The 21229-nt window shown below is 37.4% G+C and overlaps 1 protein-coding gene across 1 annotated transcript in view; it reads left to right on the top strand.

Annotated features, from left to right (window-relative positions):
- Positions 1–21229, top strand: part of UBA6 (ubiquitin like modifier activating enzyme 6) — a gene marked incomplete at its 5' end in the record, with an annotated part of 96647 nt that continues 75418 nt past the window's right edge. Inside the window, 2 exons of the mRNA XM_079716576.1 lie at positions 1–71; positions 4153–4215. Coding sequence (XP_079572702.1) covers positions 1–71; positions 4153–4215 — 134 coding nt within the window. The remainder of the gene's footprint in view (positions 72–4152; positions 4216–21229) is intronic.

Raw genomic sequence — 21229 nt, 5'->3', positions numbered from 1 at the left:
ATGGAGGGCTCCCAGCCGGTGGCCGCACGTCAGGGGGAAGAGGCGTCCTGCTCCTCCTGGGGGGCCGGCAGGTGAGAGGACGTGTGTGGGCGCGAAGAAGCAAGGCGTGGCGGGCAGGACCCAGGGGCCGGCTTTCTGCTTCTCCCCCTAAGGCGGGCAGGGAGCGCGAGAGAGGCCGCGGGGCTGGCCAGAGCCGGCCCTGGGCGGCTAGGGGAGCGCGCGGTGTGGGTGTGGCGGCGTGGGCTCCGGCCTCTGCGATTGCCGGCTTCGCTGAGGAAAAAGCCCACTTATCGCCCCTTTCAGCTCTTTCTCAGTTCTGGTTGGGGTCTGCCATCCTCCTTCCTCCCAGTCACCGGACGTGGAGGGGAGGGAGGGGCTCCGGCGGGGAGTTCTGGTCCGAGTCGCTCGGTGTGAGCTTCCCAGACCTAGTGCCGGACACCTTCCCTCCTTTCGATAAAGTGAAAGCTAAGCTCTGCTGTGCGCTCTCCTCCGCTGAGATCCTCCTTTGAAAACTATTACCAGAGGGAACTTGGTAATAATGAATCAGTGGTAGTCAGGACACTCAGGCCTCTGTTGACTGCACTTTAAAAAGAAAGAAAGAAAGAAAAATAAATCCAGGAAAAAAAACACGAGTTACCCATTCTTATTTCCCAGTTGGTGTTGAGGTTCACGTCTTTTCCCATTCCGGCAAAAATAGAGGGGAAATGTGCGTGTAGTTCCTGTTTCAATCATTTCGTAATTAATAAAGCGGATAGTTACATTCTGCCCACTACCAGAATACAATATGCCAAAGATAAAAGTGGAGCATATTTGATTTGGAGCTAATGTGAATGTTCACAAACCTGTAGCATTTTCACCAGCTTCAGACTGAAGGGATGCTTTTGGTACCATGGTATTGCCTGCCATTGCCAGCATTGCCAAATTTACTTGGGAGATATTATGTAATACAAACAAAACCTTCCCTTATTTAAAGCATTTTTGATCGCCATGTAGACCTTATCATAAGGATGATTTTTGAAATATTCCAGTAAGGCAGAACTTTCTGAAAGGTAGGTGCCAGTTGTATCATTAAGTGACAGAACTGGTTAGAATGTAATGCTCTTCTCACGTTTACTTAAGAGCTTTACCCCCTAAACTATTGCCCTCCATGCAAGGAAGATAGCTACTGAAAGTATACCAGGGATAAGAAAGCTGTAATAAAAATTTTTGTTACAGTGCCACGGTATATTGTGTATTTGTGTGTTTTTATTAGCTAGAAGCTGATATCACTTGATCATCTAATCAATATTTGATAACAGAAATAGTCACATTTTGATATTATATTTTCAAATCCTTTGGCTTGTATAGCAACAGCAGGCCTAGAAAATAAGTTTCCAAAACTGAATTTTGTGCTCTCACGTTGTTTTTAGAATCCTGTAATTGATAATTAGAGCTTCCCAAAACCTAGAATGGATCACAGTTTTGCCAAGATGATATTGATCTTAGCTGTCACCGTGGCTCAGGCCCAAATGTCCCAGCTGGTTCCCTCTGGCCAGGAACTATTTCTGTTTCCCAGTGTTTACCTATTATCATTTTTCTTTCTGTGCCATGCTGTGAAAAAATTGGAATGAACTGCAGTAAATGATACATCACTTTGTGTCTTGTTACACTAGTATGTTTAACCTTTTTTTAATTTTTAAAATTCATTTAACAGATTTTTTTTTTTTTAGTGCTTTCTTCATGCCTACTGTGAGAGGCAGTAGGCAGTATAATGTGGTTGTCAGGAGCTAGACTGATTAGATTCAGGGCTCTGCCATTTACCTGCTCTGTGACCATGGGCATATTATTTAAGTTAATCTCTGTCAGTCTCAGGTTTTTTCCTCTGTTCAATGGAGATAGTAATAGTGTCTATCTCATAAAGTTGTTGAAAGGGTTAACTGAGTTAGTACATCTAAAACGCTTAAAGCAGTGTGTGACACATGTTTGCTCTTGTTATTAAATGCCAGGTACTGTTTTAGGGATTTGGAATACAGTAGTGAATTCCTAGTGGATCATATATTCTGTAGGGGAAGGCAGATGATACTTAATGATAATGAAAAAAATACATAGTTAATGATTTGAAGAAAATACAGCAGGTTAACAAGTTAGGGAGCCACTTCGTTGATTGTGTTACCAAACCAAACTTGGTCTGCTTTCCCAATGCAGACCAAAGCCAATCTCCTGACACCAGGTAATGGTGAAGAAAAGTACAGTTTACTGCAGGGCCAAGCAAAGAGAATGGGCAGCTCATGCTGAAAAGACAGAAACTCACCCTTGGCTTTCAGGGAAGGGTTTTTATTTTTAATTTTATTTATTTATTTATTTATTTGGCTGTGTTGGGTCTTCGTTTCTGTGCGAGGGCTTTCTCTAGTTTCGGCGAGTGGGGGCCTCTCACTGTCGTGGCCTCTCCCGTTGCGGAGCACAGGCTCCTGATGCGCAGGCTCAGTAGTTGTGGCCCATGGGCTTAGTTGCTCCGTGGCATGTGGGATCCTCCCAGACCAGGGCTCGAACCCGTGTCCCCTGCATTGGCCGGCAGATTCTCAACCACTGCGCCACCAGGGAAGCCCTCAGGGAAGGGTTTTTAAAGAAGTCTGAGGGAGAGGGTTGTGGGGTGTGTGATCCATGCTCAGTTCTCTGATTGCTCGATGGTGAGGTAACAGGGTAATGTTTTTGGAAACTCAGTCATCAACCTTCTGGTTCCAACTGATCAGCAGTTCAGCACACAGTTAACTTCGTCCACCTGGTGGGAGTTTTAGCATCTGCAAGACAACAAAAGGTCCTTGACTTTGTTTTATGGCTAAACTGTTATTACTGTGACTGCTTTCCTTTGTTCCTACATTTTCTCACCTCTCTGATTAAATTTGCTCTTTGGAACTCGGGGAAAGCCTAGGAGACTAAAACTTTTGTACAAACAAGCGGGGAGGGGAGATCTGTCCCAGGGAAGGCCCCACAGTGTCATGCTCAGTTTCAATAGGGTGATCCCGAATGGTCTATGTGATGTTTGTGAAGCAATATTTTAATAGAGGCTTAAATGGTAAGAGTCAGTTATTCAGAGATCTGAAGGAAGAACTTTGAAGCAAAGGGAATAGCAAGTATAAAAACACTGAAGTGATAGCAAGCCTGGCTTTTTGAGAACCGTCAAGTAGGCCAGTGTAGCTGAAGATAGTGAGCAAGAGGGAGAGGTGTGGGCATTGAGGTTGGACAGGTAACTGGGAGACATACATAAAGGCCCTATTATGTATGCTAAGGTGTTTGAATTTTGTTCTAAGGGTAAAGAAAACTTACTGAAGCATAATTCTAAGTTAGGAGTAATGTCTGACTACATTCTAAACGTTTTAGTCTGTTAGATGGAAAATAAATTAAAGGGAAGGGCAATAGAAATAGAATAGTTAGGAGGCCTTTGAAGTAGTTCAGATGAGATATGATGATGATTTGGCCTGAGATTGTATTGACTGAAATAGTGAGAAGTGATCAGATTTGAGATCCCTTTTGAAGGTAGAACTAACAGCACTCACAGAGAGAGAAAATAAGGAAACAAGTTAAGATCCTTAGATTTTTGGCCTGAGCATGTGAGTAAATGGTGGCATCATTTGCTTGGTGGTCCCAAGTGAGTTGGGAAAGACTGGGGAAGAATAGATGAAGCAAGGGAAATTGAATTCTATTTGAGGCTTGTTATGTTTGTGATACTAGTTAGACATCAGAATAGAGATATTGTTCTGGCAGATGCATAAAATCTGGAGGGCAGAGGAGAGGTCAAACGTAGAAATAAGCTTAGATATCATTATATGGTAAATTCTGAGTGTGTATATTATAGAAGGTTTATGGGGCACCCAAATAAAATTGCTAAAATATAGATCCATCAGAATATATGTAGCATTGATAAATAACACCTGAGAATAAATCAACCATGGGCTCTAATTTTATAATACACACAGGGTAGGCAGTCAGTAAATTTAATCTTGATCTATTTTTAAAATCTAAATAAAGTGGTAAATAATAAAATATATATCTGGTTTGTAAAACCTGTTTTGGTAACTAGTGAATCTGATCCCATGTATAATTGAATTTTACATTACAGAATATGAATATTGAATAGCCATACTGGCCCTTATAAGTTATGTTTTCTTTTTTCAGTGTGAATACAAATTTGCCCAATATGCCAACAGAATCTGTGGAGATTGATGATGCATTATACAGGTAAGAACCTTATGGAAACTGAACATTTTCCCCATTCATTGTTCTCCAGTAACGGAATAGTTTTATTCAAAGACACCATTAGGCCTATGCAGAATTTTGTAATATATATTCTAAGAGTTCCACTCAAGTTAAAAATTCAGGTTTCTTTTTTTATTTTTTGTTTTTTTTACTGTAAGCTGAAAGCTTGAATAATATTTAAATCTTGGTTGCGTTAGGTTTAGGTGATATGACTAAGAATGATTTTGCTATCCACTACAAAATATACCTCTTGTTTCTGGACAGGAGTACATATTTATGTTCTTGATGGTGCAGGAGTCTCATGAAAGACAATTCATTTCACTTTAGTTAGTTATACAGTAGCAGCTAGAGACCATGTTAACTTCAGTGTAATCTCATTAACAACATTGCATGTTTGCACTGTATAGACAGTGGAGAAGTATTTTGTGATTGAAGAGCTGTGATTTGAATGGAATTTAGTGGGACTTTTTTTACCAGATTTTTTCATGAAATAAAAATACTTTTTTCAAAATTAAAGAAAAATTAAAAACACATAAATTGCTGTCATTTCTAGTAGATACTTTGAGATGTTTGCATGGGAGATAGTATACTCTCAGTTTAAAAGTTTTTAGATTTCCTCTATAAGTAATTATGAAAAAATGAATTTTATGTAGGTAGAATTTGGAACAATAGGCTCATCATGTATTTTGGATTTCTTTCTATATTTTTTATGTGGGATTCAGAGTCAATTTTGAGCAGTTTAGGAGGAGCTGGTATATACCACCTGGTATGTTGATTTCAAGTCACATTTTGTGCTATACCTTGGAAGAAGAGATAAAGACTAACTTGATTTTGCTTACGTGAAAACTGTTTCACCATGTGGTCTCCTCTGACTATGATTATACTCCAGAAGTCATTAAATTTGGGCTTTTCATCTGTAATTACTATGTTCTTAATGTCCTTCTGATCATATTCTTGGGATTAGAAATGGCAGCTCCTTGAGATAGCATTGGCTAATTTTTTTCATTATTTGTTACAGTCCTTGTGAAACATTTTTATATCCCTCCAATCCTATAATGGCTGATTAATGAACATAGTTTTCAGTAAACCAGAGATTAAATTTTCCATGTGCAAAGCTAGGTAAGTAGGCTTACAGTTCACTTGTAGTCAGTTTGCTGGACTGAAAGTAATAGAATATAGCAATTTAGGTATCATATATAGCAGTTCATATATGATCAGGTATTGCTGGATCATAAGGTAGTTCTATTTTTAATTCTTTAAAGAACCTCCATACTGTTTTCCATTGCAGCTGGACCATTTTACATTCCCACCAACAGTACACAAGAATTCCAGTTTCTCCACATTCTCACCAACACTTGTTATTTTCTCAGGTTTTATTTTTGTTTTATTATAGCCATCCTTACAGGTTTGAGGTGCTGTCTCGTTGTGTTTTTGCATTTCCCTGATGATTTGTGATGTTGAGCACCTTTTCCTATTCCTGTTCGCCATTTGTGTGTTGTTGTTGGAGAAATGTCTAGTCCTTGCCCATATTTTAATCAGGTTATAGGCAGGGTGGGGGGGGTTGCTATTGAGTTGTAGTTTCTTATATATTTTAGACATTAAACCCCTTATCAGATACCTGGTTTGCAAATATTTTCTCCTATTCCATAGTTTGTGTTTTCATTTTGCTGATTGTTTGCTTCGCTATGCAGAAGATTTTGAGTCTGCGGTAGTCTCACTTGTCTGTTTTTGCTTTTATTGCTGTGCTTTTGGTGTCATATCCAGGAAATCCTTGCCAAAACCAATGCTGAGAAGTTTCCCTCCTATGTTTTCTTCTAGAAGTTTTATAGTTTCAGGTCTTTTGTCTAAGTTTTTAATCCATTTTAAGTTGATTTTGTGGATGGTGTAAGGTAGAGGTCTAAATTCTAATCTTTTCATCTTTTGTTTTGGAAATCCAGTTTTCCCAATGCTATTTGTTAGTCCAAACCTACCTTTTCCTCTGAGTACACTGGCCATACTAGACTACTTCTTACCATAGTTTATGCGTTTACACCTGTTGTCTTTTCTTTTTTCTTTTTAGTTTATTTTTGGCTGGGTTAGATCTTCATTGCTGCGCAAGGGCTTTCTCTAGTTGCGGTGAGCGGGGGCTACTCTTCATTGCAGTGCGTGGGCTTCTTATTGCGGTGGCTTCTCTTGTTGTGGAGCACGGGCTCTAGGCGCGCAGGCTTCAGTAGTTGTGGCACATGGGCCCAGTTGCTCCACAGCATGTGGAATCTTCCTGGACCAGGGCTCGAACCCATGCCCCTGCATTGGCAGGCAGATTCCCAACCACTGCACCACCAGGGAAGTCCCCAAGGTCAATACTTTAAATACTATTTATTTATTCCTAAATATTGTCATTGAAATTTGTTTAATATTTACTAGGTATACAAGTTTTTCCCAGATATGAATAACTGAATCTCAGGTTATAATTATTTGTAAACATTTAGGCTTTCCTACAAAACTGAAACTCTGTAAAATCTACAAATTTTAAATGTTAACTAAGTCTGATATTTGTACATATATTTAGGTAGGAAATATTTTTAGGGCAGTTTCAATACCTACTTTAACAAAGTGGCTTGCTAAATATATTTCACTTTTTTCTTATTACTCAATCTTAAATTACCTCATAGTTACTGATCAACTAAACCTGAAATTATTCTCAGAATCTAAAGATTTATTTCTGGGGGTGGGGGAGCACTTCTAACAGCATTCTGGGCCCCATCTCTATTTAATTTTGAATCTTTATTGCCAGCAAATTGTTGGGGAGTTAGACAGCTAGTTAGACTTGAGCCATTTCTGTAGATCTGCCCATTTATTTTCCTCTGAATATATGCCTGAGCCTGCTAATCCCAAGATTTATCTAAAGAAATGAATGAGTTCCAATTTAGGACTCAAGCCTTGGTTTTCTAACTCTACTTTTACCAAAGAACTCTCTGTTGGAGGTAATTAAAACTAATTCAGATAGTGATAAAATGATACTTTGCTGTCTCTTTTTTTATGTTCCTTGCATATAGGTTCCTGTGTAGAGATCACTATATGAACAAGGCGTGAATAATAGAGCAGCATAGGGCATTCTTAGCTTTCTGGATTAATACAGTCATAATAGTATCAAAACTGTGTGTGTTCTAGTGTAATACTAGAGGAAACTTCTCTGGCTTTTGAGATAACAGTTTTTCTGGATTCGCTTCTACTCCTCTTGACTTCTTTCTCAGACTTTTCTTAGTCTGCTCTTGCTTTGCCTGCACCATAAATGCCAGGTTCCAACTTGAGGATTTTTCTCTCAGTTCATACTCTAGTTCACATCCATTTCCATGATTTTAGCTTTCTGTCTATATTTGAGTCCCTTTCTTCAGCTTTCTTCTTCCAAGCTCAAGACCTTTGTTTTTAAATGCACACAAGATGCTGTTTTCTTGTTTGTTTGTTTTGGCTGTGTTGGGTCTTAGTTGAGGCATGTGGGATCTTTTCATGACGGCATGCAGTCTGCTCAGGTTTCTCTCTAGTTGTGATGTGCAGGTTTTCTCTTTCTAGTTGTGGCTCCAGGGCACATGGGCTCTGTAGATTGCAGCACATGGCCTGTCTCGTCGAGGTGAGCAAGTTCAATAGTTGTGGCACGTGGGCTTAGTTGCCCCATGGCATGTGGGATCTTAGTTCCCTGACCAGGCATTGAACCCGCATCCCCTGCATTGGAAGGTGTATTCTTTACCACTGGACCACCAGGGAAGTCCACAAGGTGCTTTAAATGTAAACCAGGCAGATGTTCAGCAAATAACTACCTTTTTTTTTTAATTGACGTATAGTTGATTTACAATGTTGTGTTAGAATATCTACTTCTTAGAGAAACACTATGGTACAGTGAAATGAACATGGTCTCTGGAGTTAGAGGAGAATGTTCACATCCAATCCTGACATTTATATGAACCAAAACTAGTTATTTAATCTTACTATTTCTCATGTGTAAATAAGAATAATAACATCTCTTAAGAATAATATCCAAGTCTTAAAGTGTTCACGCAAAAACTTAATATAAAATTTTCAGCATTAAGTAGCACTCAACACCATTGGAATCCTTTTCCTTCCCTCTTCCCATTCCCAAGCTTAATTAAATGGTGCCATACCCACTCAGTAACCTAAGCTAGAAACCTTGGTGTCATCTTAGGTTATTCCCTATTTGTCATCTTCCAAATTAAAATTTTTAAATCCTTTCAGTTCTTTTTAAACAACTCTTAATTCCAGCTCTTTCATTTTCTCTCCCTGCATTTGGAACCTCTCAGTTGAACTATTATAATATTCTCTTATGTGTTCTCTTTAAAACTATTCTTGTCTCTAATCCATCTTTCATAAGTTATTCAAAGTTGTATTTTTGGCACTTACCTTGGAGTCCATGGCTTCTTGGCTTAAAATCCTTAAATGATTCCCTGTAATCTACACTGATGAGGCCAAACTGTACAATATACATTTAAGCCCTTTTATGGATACAGCATAACAGTGGCTGACAGTTTGAACTTAGATATTAGATCTGAATTTGAATCATTCTCCATCGTTTATTAGTGTATGATCTTAGGTTACTTAACCTTTAAGTCGAATCATTTCTTTCATTTATTCATTAAATATTTAATGAGAAAATGTGCACAAATTGCAAATAAATCATGAAGAATAGTACTGTACCTATGAATTGAGTAGCTTCTAATTTACCATGAGTTATGGCCATATCTTTCTTTTTAGCCTCCATGTCACTTCTCACCACTTTACATTCTGACATCCTATTCTTTAGCCTTGTTCAAAATTTATGTATATATTGTCAGGGTCTAGGATTTGATTTTGCCCTATTTACAAGCTGAAAGCTAGCCTATTATTCTTTAGTGGATGCTGACGTAAGGTGTGAAACATCTGGGTCAGAGACAGAGGATTTCATTACTTACAGTAAACAGCATGGGCATCAGCCTGGTATTGGTTCTCCTTGCTCTCAAGTCCCATGGGAGTGATGCCATGGGCCCAGATGGATGCTTGGTACATATATAACTGCTGAGGAACACTGAATTTGGGGGACCTGCCCAAAGCAGTAATCAAGCCTGCTCTTTGTCTTGGAGAGAGATTCACCTTATACCTCAAAGTTAAATACAACCCTGAGAAAAGGCCAAGTGAAGAGCAGTCAGGACATTGCCCACTAGGCATACCTAGAGAGACATCTAGGAGTTGAAAGACCCATGAAGGAGTGTCTCCCAACATAAATATGTATTTTTCCACAGTTTTATTGAGGTATAAATTAGTATAAAGTAAACTGTACATATTTAAAGTGTACAATTTGATGTGTTTTGACATGTGTATATACTCATGAAATCATCACCACAACCTAGATAACATCGATCAAAACTAAACATTTTCTTTGTGTTCCATTGTAATCCCTTCCTCTCTTCTCTCTCCAGCTACCATTTGCCCCAGGCAACCACTCATCTGCTTTTTGTACTGTAGAATAGTTTTCATTTTCTAGAATTTTATATAAATGGAATCATACAGTATGTACACCTTTGGGAGGTCTGGTTTCTTTCACTTAGCCTAATGATTTTGAGACTCATACATGATGTCGTATCAGTAATCTGTTCCTTTTATTGCTGAGTTATATTCTGTTGTATGGATATACTGCAGTTTATTTAACCGCTTAATAATTCTTGATGGGCATTTGGGTTGTTTCCAGGTTTTGGCTATTACAGATAAGGCTGCCATGAGAATTTATATACAATTTTTAGGGTAGACATATGCTTTTATGTATTCTGAGATAAATACCTAGAAGTGAATGCTGAGTTGTATGGTAGGTGTATTTCTTAACTTTTTGAGAAATGCTGGATTTAAGAAGTTTGCCTAGGAGGAGACCTTCAAGATGGCGGAGGAGTGAGACGTGGAGATCACCCTCCTCCACACAAATACATCAAAAATACATCTACATGTGGAACAACTCCTACAGAACACCTACTGAACACTGGCAAAAGACCTCAGACTTCCAGACAGCCATGTGGCTGACAGGGTCTTGGTGCTCTGGCGGCATGTCAGGCCTGAGCCTCTGAGGTGGGAGAGCTGAGTTCAGGACATTGGACCAACAGCGTCCTCCCAGCCCCATGTAATATCAGTCAGAGAGAGCTCTCCCAGAGATCTCTGTCACACGCTAAGATCCAGCTCCACTCAATGACAAGCAAGCTCCAGTGCTGGACACCCCGTGCCAAACAACTAGCAAGACAGGAACACAACCTGACCCATTTAGCAGAGAGGCTGCCTAAAATCATAATAAGGTCACAGACACCCCAAAACACACCACTGGACATGGTCCTGCCCACCAGAAAGACAAGATGCAGCCTCATCCACCAGAACACAGGCACCAGTCCCCTCCACAAGGAAGCCTACCCAACCCACTGAACCAACCTTAGCCACTGGGGGCAGACACCAAAAACAACAAGAACAACGAAAAGGAGTAAAAGCCTGCGAAAAGGAGACCCCAAACACAGTAAGTTAAGCAAAATGAGAAGACAGAGAAATATGCAGTAGATGAAGGAGCAAGGTAAAAACCCACCAGACCAAACAAATGAAGAGGAAATAGGTACTCTACCGGAAAAAGAATTCAGAGTAATGATAGTAAAAACGATCTAAAATCTTGGAAATAGAACGGAGAAAATACAAGAAACATTTAACAAGGACCTAGAAGAACTAAAGAGCAAACAATGATGAACAACACAATACATGAAATTAAAAATTCCCTAGAAGGAATCAATAGCAGAATTACTGAGGCAGAAGAACAAATAAGTGACCTGGAAGATAAAAGAGTGGAACTAACTACCACAGAGCAGAATAAAGAAAAAATAATTGAAGACAGTCTCAGGGACCTCTGGGACAACATGAAATGTACCAACATGGCAATTATAGGGTTCCCAGAAGAAGAAGAGAAAAAGAAAGGGACTGAGAAAATATTTGAAGAGATTATAGTTGAAACTTTCCTACTATGGGAAAGGAAATAGTCAAGTCCAGGAAACACACAGAGTCCCATACAGGATGAATCCAAGGAGAAACATACCAAGACACATATTAATCAAAGTATCAAAAATTAAATACAAAGAAAAAATATTAAAAGCAACAACGGAAAAACAACAATTAACATAAAAAGGGAATCCCTATAAGGTTAACAGCTCATCTTTCAGCAGAAACTCTGCAAGCCAGAAGGGAGTGGCAGAATATATTTAAAGTGATGAAAGGGAAAAACCTACAACCAAGATTACTCTACCCAGCTAGGATCTTATTCAGATTCGATGGAGAAATTAAAACCTTTACAGAGAAGCAAAAGCTAAGAGAATTCAACCCCACCAAACCAGCTTTACAGCAAATCCTAAAGGAACTTCTCTAGGTAGGAAACACAAGAGAAGGAAAAGACCTACAATAACAAACCCAAAACAATTAAGAAAATGGTAATAGGAACATGCATATCAATAATTACCTTAAATGTAAATGGGTTAAATGCTCCAACCAAAAGACATAGACTGGCTAAATGGATAAAAAAACAAGACCCATATATATGCTGTCTCCAGGAGACCCACTTCAGACCTAGGAACACATACAGACTGAAACTAAGGGGATGGAAAAAGATATTCCATGCAGATGGAATCAAAAGAAAGCTGGAGTAGCAATTCTCATATCAGACAAAATACACTTTAAAATAAAGACTACTACAAGGGACAAAGAAGGACACTACATAATGATCAAGGGATCAATCCAAGAAGAAGATATAACAGTTGTAAATATTTATGCACCCAACATAGGAGCACCTCAATATATAAGCCAAATGCTAACAGCCATAAAAGGAGAAATCTACAGTAACACAATAATACTACGGTCTTTAACAGTCCACTTTCACCAATGGACAGATCAACCAAAATGAAACTAAATAAGAAAACACAAGCTTTAAATGATACATTAAACAAGATGGACTTAATTGATATTTATAGGACATTCCATCCAAAAACAACAGAATACACTTTCTTCTCAATTGCTCATGGAACATTCTCCAGGATAGATCATATCTTGGGTCACAAATCAAGCCTTGGTAAATTTAAGAAAATTGAAATCCTGTCAAGTGTCTTCCGACCACAGTGATATGACACCATATATCAATTACAGGAAAAAAAACTGTAAAAAATACAAACACATGAAGGCTAAACAATATGCTACTAAGTAACCAAGAGATCACTGAAGAAATGAAAGAGGAAATCAAAAAATAACTAGAAACAAATGATGATGAAAACACGACAGCCCAAAACCTATGGGATGCAGCAAAAGTAGTTCTAAGAGGGAAGTTTATAGCAATACAATCCTACCTCAAAAAACAGGAAAAATCTTAAATAAACAACCTAACCTTACATCTGAAGCAATAGAGAAAGAAGAATAAAAAAAAAACCCCAAAGTTAGCAGAAGGAAAGAAATCATAAAGATCAGATCAGAAATAAGTGAAAAATAAATGAAGGAAACGATAGCAAAGATCAGTAAAACTAAAAGCTGGTTCTTTGAGAAGATAAACAAAATTGATAAACCATTAGCCAGACTCATCAAGAAAACAAGGGAGAAAACTCAAATCAACAGAATTAGGAATGAAAAAGGAGAAGTAACAACTGATATGGCAGAAATACAAAGGATCATGAGAGATTACTACAAGCAACTCTACGCCAATAAAATGGACAACCTGGAAGAAATGGAAAAATTCGTAGAAATGCTCAACCTTCCGACACTGAACCAGGAAGAAATAGAAAATATGAACAGACCAATCACAAGCACTGAAATTGAAACTGTGATTAAAAATCTTCCAAAAAACCAAAGGCCAGGACCAGATGGCTTCACAGGCGAATTCTATCAAACATTTAGAGAAGAGCTAACACCTATCCTTCTCAAACTCTTCCAAAATATAGCAGAGGGAGGAACACTCCCAAACTCACTCTACATGGCCACCAATCACCCTGATACCAAAACCAGATGAAGATGTCACAAACAAAGAAAACCACAGGCCAATATCACTGATGAACATAGGTGCAAAAATCCTTAACAAAATACTAGCAAACGGAATCCAACAGCATATTATAAAGATCATACACCATGATCAAGTGGAGTTTATCCCAGGAATGCAAGGATTCTTCAATACACGCAAATCAATCAATGTGATACACCATATTAACAATTTGAAGAATAAAAACCATATGATCATCTCAATAGATGCAGAAAAAGCTTTCAACAAAGTTTAACACCCATTTATGATAAAAACCCTCCAGAAAGTAGGCATAGGGGAAACTTATCTGAACATAATAAAAGCCATGTATGACAAACCCACAGCCAACATCGTCCTCAATGGTGAAAAACTGAAACCATTTCCGCTAAGATCAGGAACAAGACAAGGTTGCCCACTCTCACCACTATTATTCAACAATGTTTTGGACGTTTTAGCCACAGCAGTCAGAAGAAAAAGAAATAAAAGGAATCCAAATTGGAAAAGAAGAAGTAAAGCTGTCACTGTTTGCAGATGACATGATACTATACATAGAGAATCCTAAAGATGCTACCAGACAACTACTAGAGCTAATCAATGAATTTGGTAAAGTAGCAGGATACAAAATTAATGCACAGAAATCTCTTGCATTCCTATACACTAATGATGAAAAATCTGAAAGAGAAATTAAGCAAGCACTCCAATTTACCATTGCAACAAAGAAAATAAAGTACCTAGGAATAAACCTACCTAGGGAGACAAAAGACCTGAATGCAGAAAACTGTAAGACACTGATGAAAGAAATTAAAGATGATACAGACAGATGGAGAGAGATTCCATATTCTTGGATTGGAAGATTCAACATTGTGAAGATGACTCTACTACCCAAAGCAATCTACAAATTCAGTGCAATCCCTATCAAACTACCACTGGCGTTTTTCACAAAACTAGAACAAAAAATTTCACAATTTGTATGGAAACACAAAAGACCTGAATAGCAAAAGCAATCTTGAGAAAGAAAAACAGAGCTGGAGGAATCAGGCTCCCTGGCTTCAGACGATATACTACAAAGCTACAGTAATCAAGACAGTATGGTACTGGCACAAAAACAGAAATACAGATCAATGGAAAAGGATAGAAAGCCCAGAGATAAACCCATGCACATATGGTCACCTTATCTTTGATAAAGGAGGCAAGAATATACAATGAAGAAAAGACAGCCTCTTCAATAAGTGGTGCTGGGGAAAGTGGACAGCTACATGTAAAAGAATGAAATTAAAACACTCCCTAACACCATACACAAAAATAAACTCAAAATGGATTAAAGACCTAAATGTAAGGCTAGAGACTGTAAAACTCTTAGAGGAAAACATAGGCAGAACACTCTGACGTAAATCACAGCAAGATCCTTTTTGACCCACATCCTAGAGAAATGGAAATAAAAACAAAAATAAACAAATGGAACCTAATGAAACTTCAAAGCTTTTGCACAGCAAAGGAAACCATAAACAAGACCAAAAGACAACCCTCAGAATGGAAGAAATATTTGCAAATGAAGCAACTGACAAAAGATTAATCTCCAAAATTTATAAGCAGCTCAATATCAAAAAAACAAACAATGCAATCCAGAAATGGGCAGAAGAACTAAATAGACATTTCTTCAAAGAAGATATACAGATTGCCAACAAATAGGTGAAAGGATGCTCAACATCGCTAATCATTAGCGAAATGCAAATCAAAACTACAGTGAAGTATTACCTCACACCAGTCAGACTGGCCATCCTCAAAAAATCTACCAACAATACATTCTGGAGAAGGTGTAGAGAAAAGGGAACCCTCTTGCACTGTTGGTGGGAATGTAACTTGTTACAGCCACTATGGAGAACAGTATGGTGGTTCCTTAATAAACTAAAAATAGAACTGCCGTATGACCCAGTATTCCCACTACTGGGTATATACCCTGAGAAAACCATAATTCAAAAAGAGTCATGTAGCAAAATGTTCATTGCAGCTCTATTTACAATAGTCAGGACATGGAAGCAACCTAAGTGTCTATCGACAGATGAATGGATAAAGAAGATGTGGCACATATATACAATGGAATATTCCTCAGCCATAAAAAGAAATGAAATTGAGTTATTTGTAGTGAGGTGGATGGACCTAGAGTCTGTCATACAGAGTGAAGTAAGTCAGAAAGAAGAAAACAAATACCGTATGCTAACACATATATATGGAATATATAAAATGGTTATGAAGAACCTAGGGGCAGGACGGGAATAAAGACACAGACCTACTAGGGAATGGACTTGAGGACATGGGGAGGGGGAAGGTTAAGCTGAGACTAAATGAGAGCATGTCACTGACATATATACACTACCAAATGTAAAATAGATAGCTAGTGGGAAGAAGCCACATAGCACAGGGAGGTCTGCTCGGTGCTTTGTGTCCACCTAGAGAGGTGGGATAGGGAGAGTCAGAGGGAGATGCAAGAGGGAGGGTATATGAGGATATATGTATACATATAGCTGATTCACTTTGTTATACAGCATCAACTAACACAACAATGTAAAGTAATTATACTCCAATAAAGATGTTTAAAAAAAAAGGAAGAAATGCCAAAATGTTTTCCAAATGATTGTACCACTTTACATTCTCACCAGTAGCGTATGAGAGTTGGAATTGCCCCACATGTTCACTGAGCACCTGCTATGGTCAGTCTTTTTAATTTTGGCCTTCTAGCGTGTATATAGTAGTATTATGTTGTGGTTTAATTTGCATTAATGATTAATGATCTTGATCATCTTTTCATTAGCCTGTTTGCCATCTATCCACTTCGGTGAAATGTCTCTCTAAATCTTTTGGCTCTCTTTTTTTTGTTAGGTTGTTTGTCTTAGTGAGTTCTTTATAGTGTATGTTCTCTATGAGGACATCTATGAGTGTCCTTTGTTATCTATATGATTGCAGATATTTTCTCCTAGTTTGTGACTTGTCTTTTTTTTATAACAATGTCTTGCAGAGCAACATTTTTAATTGTAGTGAGATACAACTTTTTAGTATATACCGCCTGCTTTTTGTTGTCCTACGTAAAATATGTTTGTGGGAGTTTCCTTGTAGCCTAGTGGTTAGGATTCCAGGCTTTCAATGCTTTGGCCTGGGTTCAGTCCCTGGTCAGGGAACTGAAATCCTGCAAGCTGTGCAGCTCAGCCAAAATAAATAAATTAAATAATTTAATTAAAAAATAAAAGATGTTTGCAGAACTCAAAGACACTAAGACTTTCTCCTGTGTTATCTTCTTGAAGTGTTGTGGAATTAACTGTTAAATTTAGGTGTATGATCCATTTCAAGTTAATTTTTGTACATGGTGTGAAGTGGGGGTCAAGGTTTATTTTTTTCCATATAGCTCTCTGATGTCTCAGCACCATATGTTGAAGATTTTTCCATTCCCATTGAATTCCCTGCATATCTTTGGCAGAATTCAATAAATTAAGTATCTTTGGCTTTATTTCTGGAATCTTCTATTTCAGTGATATATATGTGTCTCTCTTCATGCCAGTACCACATTGTCTTGATTACTGTGGGTTTATCATAAATTGTGGAATCTGGGAGTAAAATTTCTCCAACTTTGATTTCTTTTGCAAAGTTTATTGGGCTCTGTTAGGTTCTCTGAATTTCTACAGCTTGTCAATTCCTTAAAAAAAAAAAAATCCTGGAATTTTGTTTGAGATTGTGTTGAGTCTGTAGTTCAGTTCTGAGAACCTAGATGTTTTAACTGTTGAACCTTAAGAATTTTTTTTTTTTACCACTAAATACTTAAGTGTGTATTTCCTAAAAACAAGAACATTCTCTTATATAAACACAGCATAATGATGAAATCAGGAAATTAACATCAGTACAGGATTATTAGCTAATTTTTCAGGCTTATGCACATTTCATCAATTGTTCTAAAAATATCTTTTACAGAAATGAAAATCCTGGATCACACATTACATTCACTTGTCAAGCCTGTTTAGTCTCCTTCAATCGGGAGCATACTTTAAGAATCTTTAATATGGTATGTCTGTCAGTTTATTTCTGTACTCTCTTTAGTAGTGTTATATAGTTACCAGTGCAAAGATCTTGCATAATTTTTATCAAATTAATCCCTAAGTATTTGTATTTTTATACTATTGTAAAGTAAATGGTAATTTTTGAATTTCAATTTCTAGTTATTCATTACTCTTAAATTGGAGCACAATTGATTTTTGCATATTTACTTCTTGCAATCTTGCTAATCTCACTTATTAGTTCTAGTAACATTTTCTGTAAATTCCATAGCATTTTCTAGACAGTCGTGTTGTTTGAAAATAAAGAAATTTTACTTCCTCTTTTTCAGTTTGGGTGCCTTTTGTTTCTTTGTCTTGCTTTATTACAGTGGCTAGAACCTTCAATACAGTGTTGAATGGAAGAGGTAAAGGCAGGCAACCTCTCTTTCTTCCTGATCTTTGGTGGAAAACATTCATTCCTCCATAAGGAGTATGATGTTAGCTACAGGTTTTTCATAGATACCCTATTAGGTTGAGGAAGTGCCCTTCTGTTACTGGTTTGCTTAGAGTTTTGTTTTGTTGTTTTTTAAAATCAGAAATGGGTATTGTTTGTCAAACACTTTTTCTGCATTCATGGAAGTGATTATATGGTTCTTCTTCTTTAGCCTTTAATGTTGTGAATTACAGTCGTGTCTTTTAGAGTATTATAGTACTCTTGCATTCTGTTTCTAGGATAAAGCTCACTTGATCATGATGTATTTTTATATGTATATATAAAAAATCTGTTAAGAAGTTTTGCAACTACGTACGTGAGGGATACTGGTGTTGAATATTTTTAACTTGAATGATTTTGTCTGGTTTTGGTATCAGGGTGATGCTGACCTCACAGAATAAGCTGAGAGGTATTTCTTCTTCAAATTTCTAGAAAGTTTGTGTAGAATTGGTATTTTTTTCTTAAATTTTTGGTAAAATTCACAATGAAGCTGTCTTTGGAGTTTTCTTTATGAGAAAGTTTTTAACTACATATTAAACAGCTAATAGATAAAGGGATATTCAGGTAATATATTTTTTCTTGAGTGAACTTTAATAGTTTGTGTCTTTCAAAGAATATGTTCATTTATTTTAGTGGTTGAAATTAGTGGCATAAAGTTGTTTGTAATATTCCCAGAATATCCTTTTCAGTGTCTGTAAGATCTGAATGATGTTCCCTTGCTCATTCCTGATAATGGTAATTTTTCTGTCTTCTCTTTCTTCCTGATCATTCTGGCTAGAGGTTTATCAATTTTATTGTCTTCTCAGAGAACCAGCTTTTAGTTTAAATGATTTTTTAATACTTGTTCTGTTTTGTATTTCAGTGATTTCTGTTCTTTTGAGGGTTTTTTCCTGCTTATTTTTAGTTTAATTTGCCCTTTTTCTAATTTCTTAAGGTAAAAGTTGAGATCATTGAGTTTTGAGACTCTTCTTTTTTAATATATCCATTTCATGCTAAAATTTTTCTTTTGAGCGCTGCTTTGTATGTATTTGACAGGTATGCATTTTCATTCAGTTCCGAAAACTTGTAATTTCCTTTTGATTTCTTTGACCCATGCATCATTTAGAAGTATCTTATTTGTTTTCCAAATATTGAGGAATTTTTCCAGAGATCTTTCTATGCTTGATCTCTAATAATTCCACTGTTATCAGTGGGCATAATTTGTGTGACTTAAATTTTTTTTTAAGTTTTTTAGTGCAGAATATGGTCTATCTTGGTCAATGTTCTGTGTGCATTTGGAAAGAATATGTATTCTGTTATTTATTGGATTGTCCTATCAATGTCAATTAGGTCAAATCGATCAATAGTGTTGTTCAGCTCCTCTGTATCATTACTGATTTTCTGTCATTCTTTATATCAGTTATTGAGAGAGCGGTGTTGTCCATAATTTCCTGTTTGTATATTTCTTATTTCAGTTCTACCAGTTTTTGCTTTACATAGGTTGAAGCTCTGTTAATAGTGCATAAACATTTAGAATTGTTATGTCCTCTTGATGTATTGCCCATTTTATCGTTATGAAATGGCCCTCTGTATCCTGGTGATTTTCTTTGCTCTGAAATCTGTTTATCTGATATTAAAAGTCTGCTTTTCTCTTGATTATTGGTAGACTTAATTGATATTTATAAGACATTCTTTTTCCATGCTTTGACTTTCATTTGTATATTTAAATTGGGCTCCTTATAGATAGAATATAGTCGGATTTTTCTTTTTATTCAATCTGACAGTCTTTTTTTTTAATTAATTAATTAGGCCGCATTGGGTCTTAGTTGTGGCGCGCAGGCTCTTCATTGCAGCGTGCAGGCTTCTTTAGTTGTGGTGCACAGGCTTCTCTCTAGTTGTGGCACACGGGCTCCAGAGTGCAAAAGCTCAGTAGTTGTGGCACAAGGGTTTAGTTGCCCCGCAGCTTGTAGGATCTTAGTTCCCTGACCAGGGATCAAACCTGTGTCCCCTGCATTGAAAGGCGTTTTCTTCACCAGTGGACCACCAGGGAAGTCCCTGACAGTTTGTCTTTTAATGGAGTGTTTACACCATTTATATTTAATGTGGAATGTTGATACTGTTTTTGCTGTTTGTTTTCTAATTGCCTAATCTGTTACTGGTGTTCCTTTTTTTCTCTCTCTCCTTTTTTTTTTGTTGAATAATTGAGTATTTTAATTATATTTTATCTCCTTTAGTTGGCATGTTACTCTACAGGTGTCCCTCACTATCCGTGGGGGATTGGTTCCAGGAGCCTCCATGTACACCAAAATCCATGGATGCTCAATCCTCTTACATCAAGTGATGTACAATGAATGCAGTTGGCCCACCATATCCTCAGATGTGAATATGGAGGGCTGACTGTATATTTATTGAAAAAGATCCACATATAAGTGGACCCACACAGTTCAAACCTGTGTTGTTCAAGAGTCAACTGTACTTCTGGGGGCTTCCCTGGTGGCGCAGTGGTTGAGAGTCCGCCTGCCAATGCAGGGGATGCGGGTTCGTGCCCCAGTCCGGGAAGATCCCACATGCCGCGGAGCGGCTGGGCCCGTGAGCCATGGCCGCTGAGCCTGTGCGTCCGGAGCCTGTGCTCCGCAACGGGAGAGGCCACGACAGTGAGAGGCCCGCGTACCACAAAAAAAAAAAAAAAAAAAAGAGTCAACTGTACTTCTTTCTTTTGCCTTTTTTAGTGATTACTTTATGGCTTATAATGTACATCTTTAATGTGTCACAGTGTATGTTCAAATCTTATTCTGTCACTTCCTGTATGACATAAGAAGGTTACAACAGTGTACTTCTGTTTTTCCTGTTCCAGGATTTGAGTTATTGTTGTCTTAACATTTTACTCCTACATATGTTATAAACTCACAGTACATTACTGTTTTTGGTTTAAGCAGTCAATTATCATTAAAAGAGATTTTAAAAATAAAGAAAAGGGGGTTTTGTATTTAGCAAGATTTGTCATTTGTGATATTCTCTATTCCTTTGTGTAAATTAAGACTTCCATCTGGTATCATTTTCCTTCTGCCTTAGGATTTGCTATAACATTTCTTATAGTGAAGGTCTGCCAGCAATGAATTCTTTCACCTTTTGTATGTCCAATGAAGTCTTTACTTCCTTTTTTTGAAATTGAGTATAGAATTTTAGGTTGACAGTGTCCTCCTTTCAGTGTTATAAAAATGTTGTGCCACTGCCATCTGATTTGTACTGCTTTCCTGGGAGAAAGTTGTCATTTGTACCTTTCCTCTGCATGATCTGTTTTCTCTGATTTTTTTAGTATTTCCTCATCATCCCCAGTTTTAAACAATTATGATATGCCTTGGTATAGTTTTCTTTATATATCTTGTTCTTTGTTTGCATCATGGTCTTTGAGTTTATTGTGTTCCTGGAAAAATTTTAACAGTTTAGTTCTTCAGTTATGTTTTTCTCTCTCCC

The sequence above is a fragment of the Hyperoodon ampullatus genome, assembly GCF_949752795.1.
Source record: "Hyperoodon ampullatus genome assembly, chromosome: 1".
Classification (NCBI taxonomy): domain Eukaryota; kingdom Metazoa; phylum Chordata; class Mammalia; order Artiodactyla; family Ziphiidae; genus Hyperoodon; species Hyperoodon ampullatus.
The sequence above is the reverse complement of the archived record's forward strand: the minus strand, read 5'-3'. Positions and strand labels throughout refer to the sequence as shown.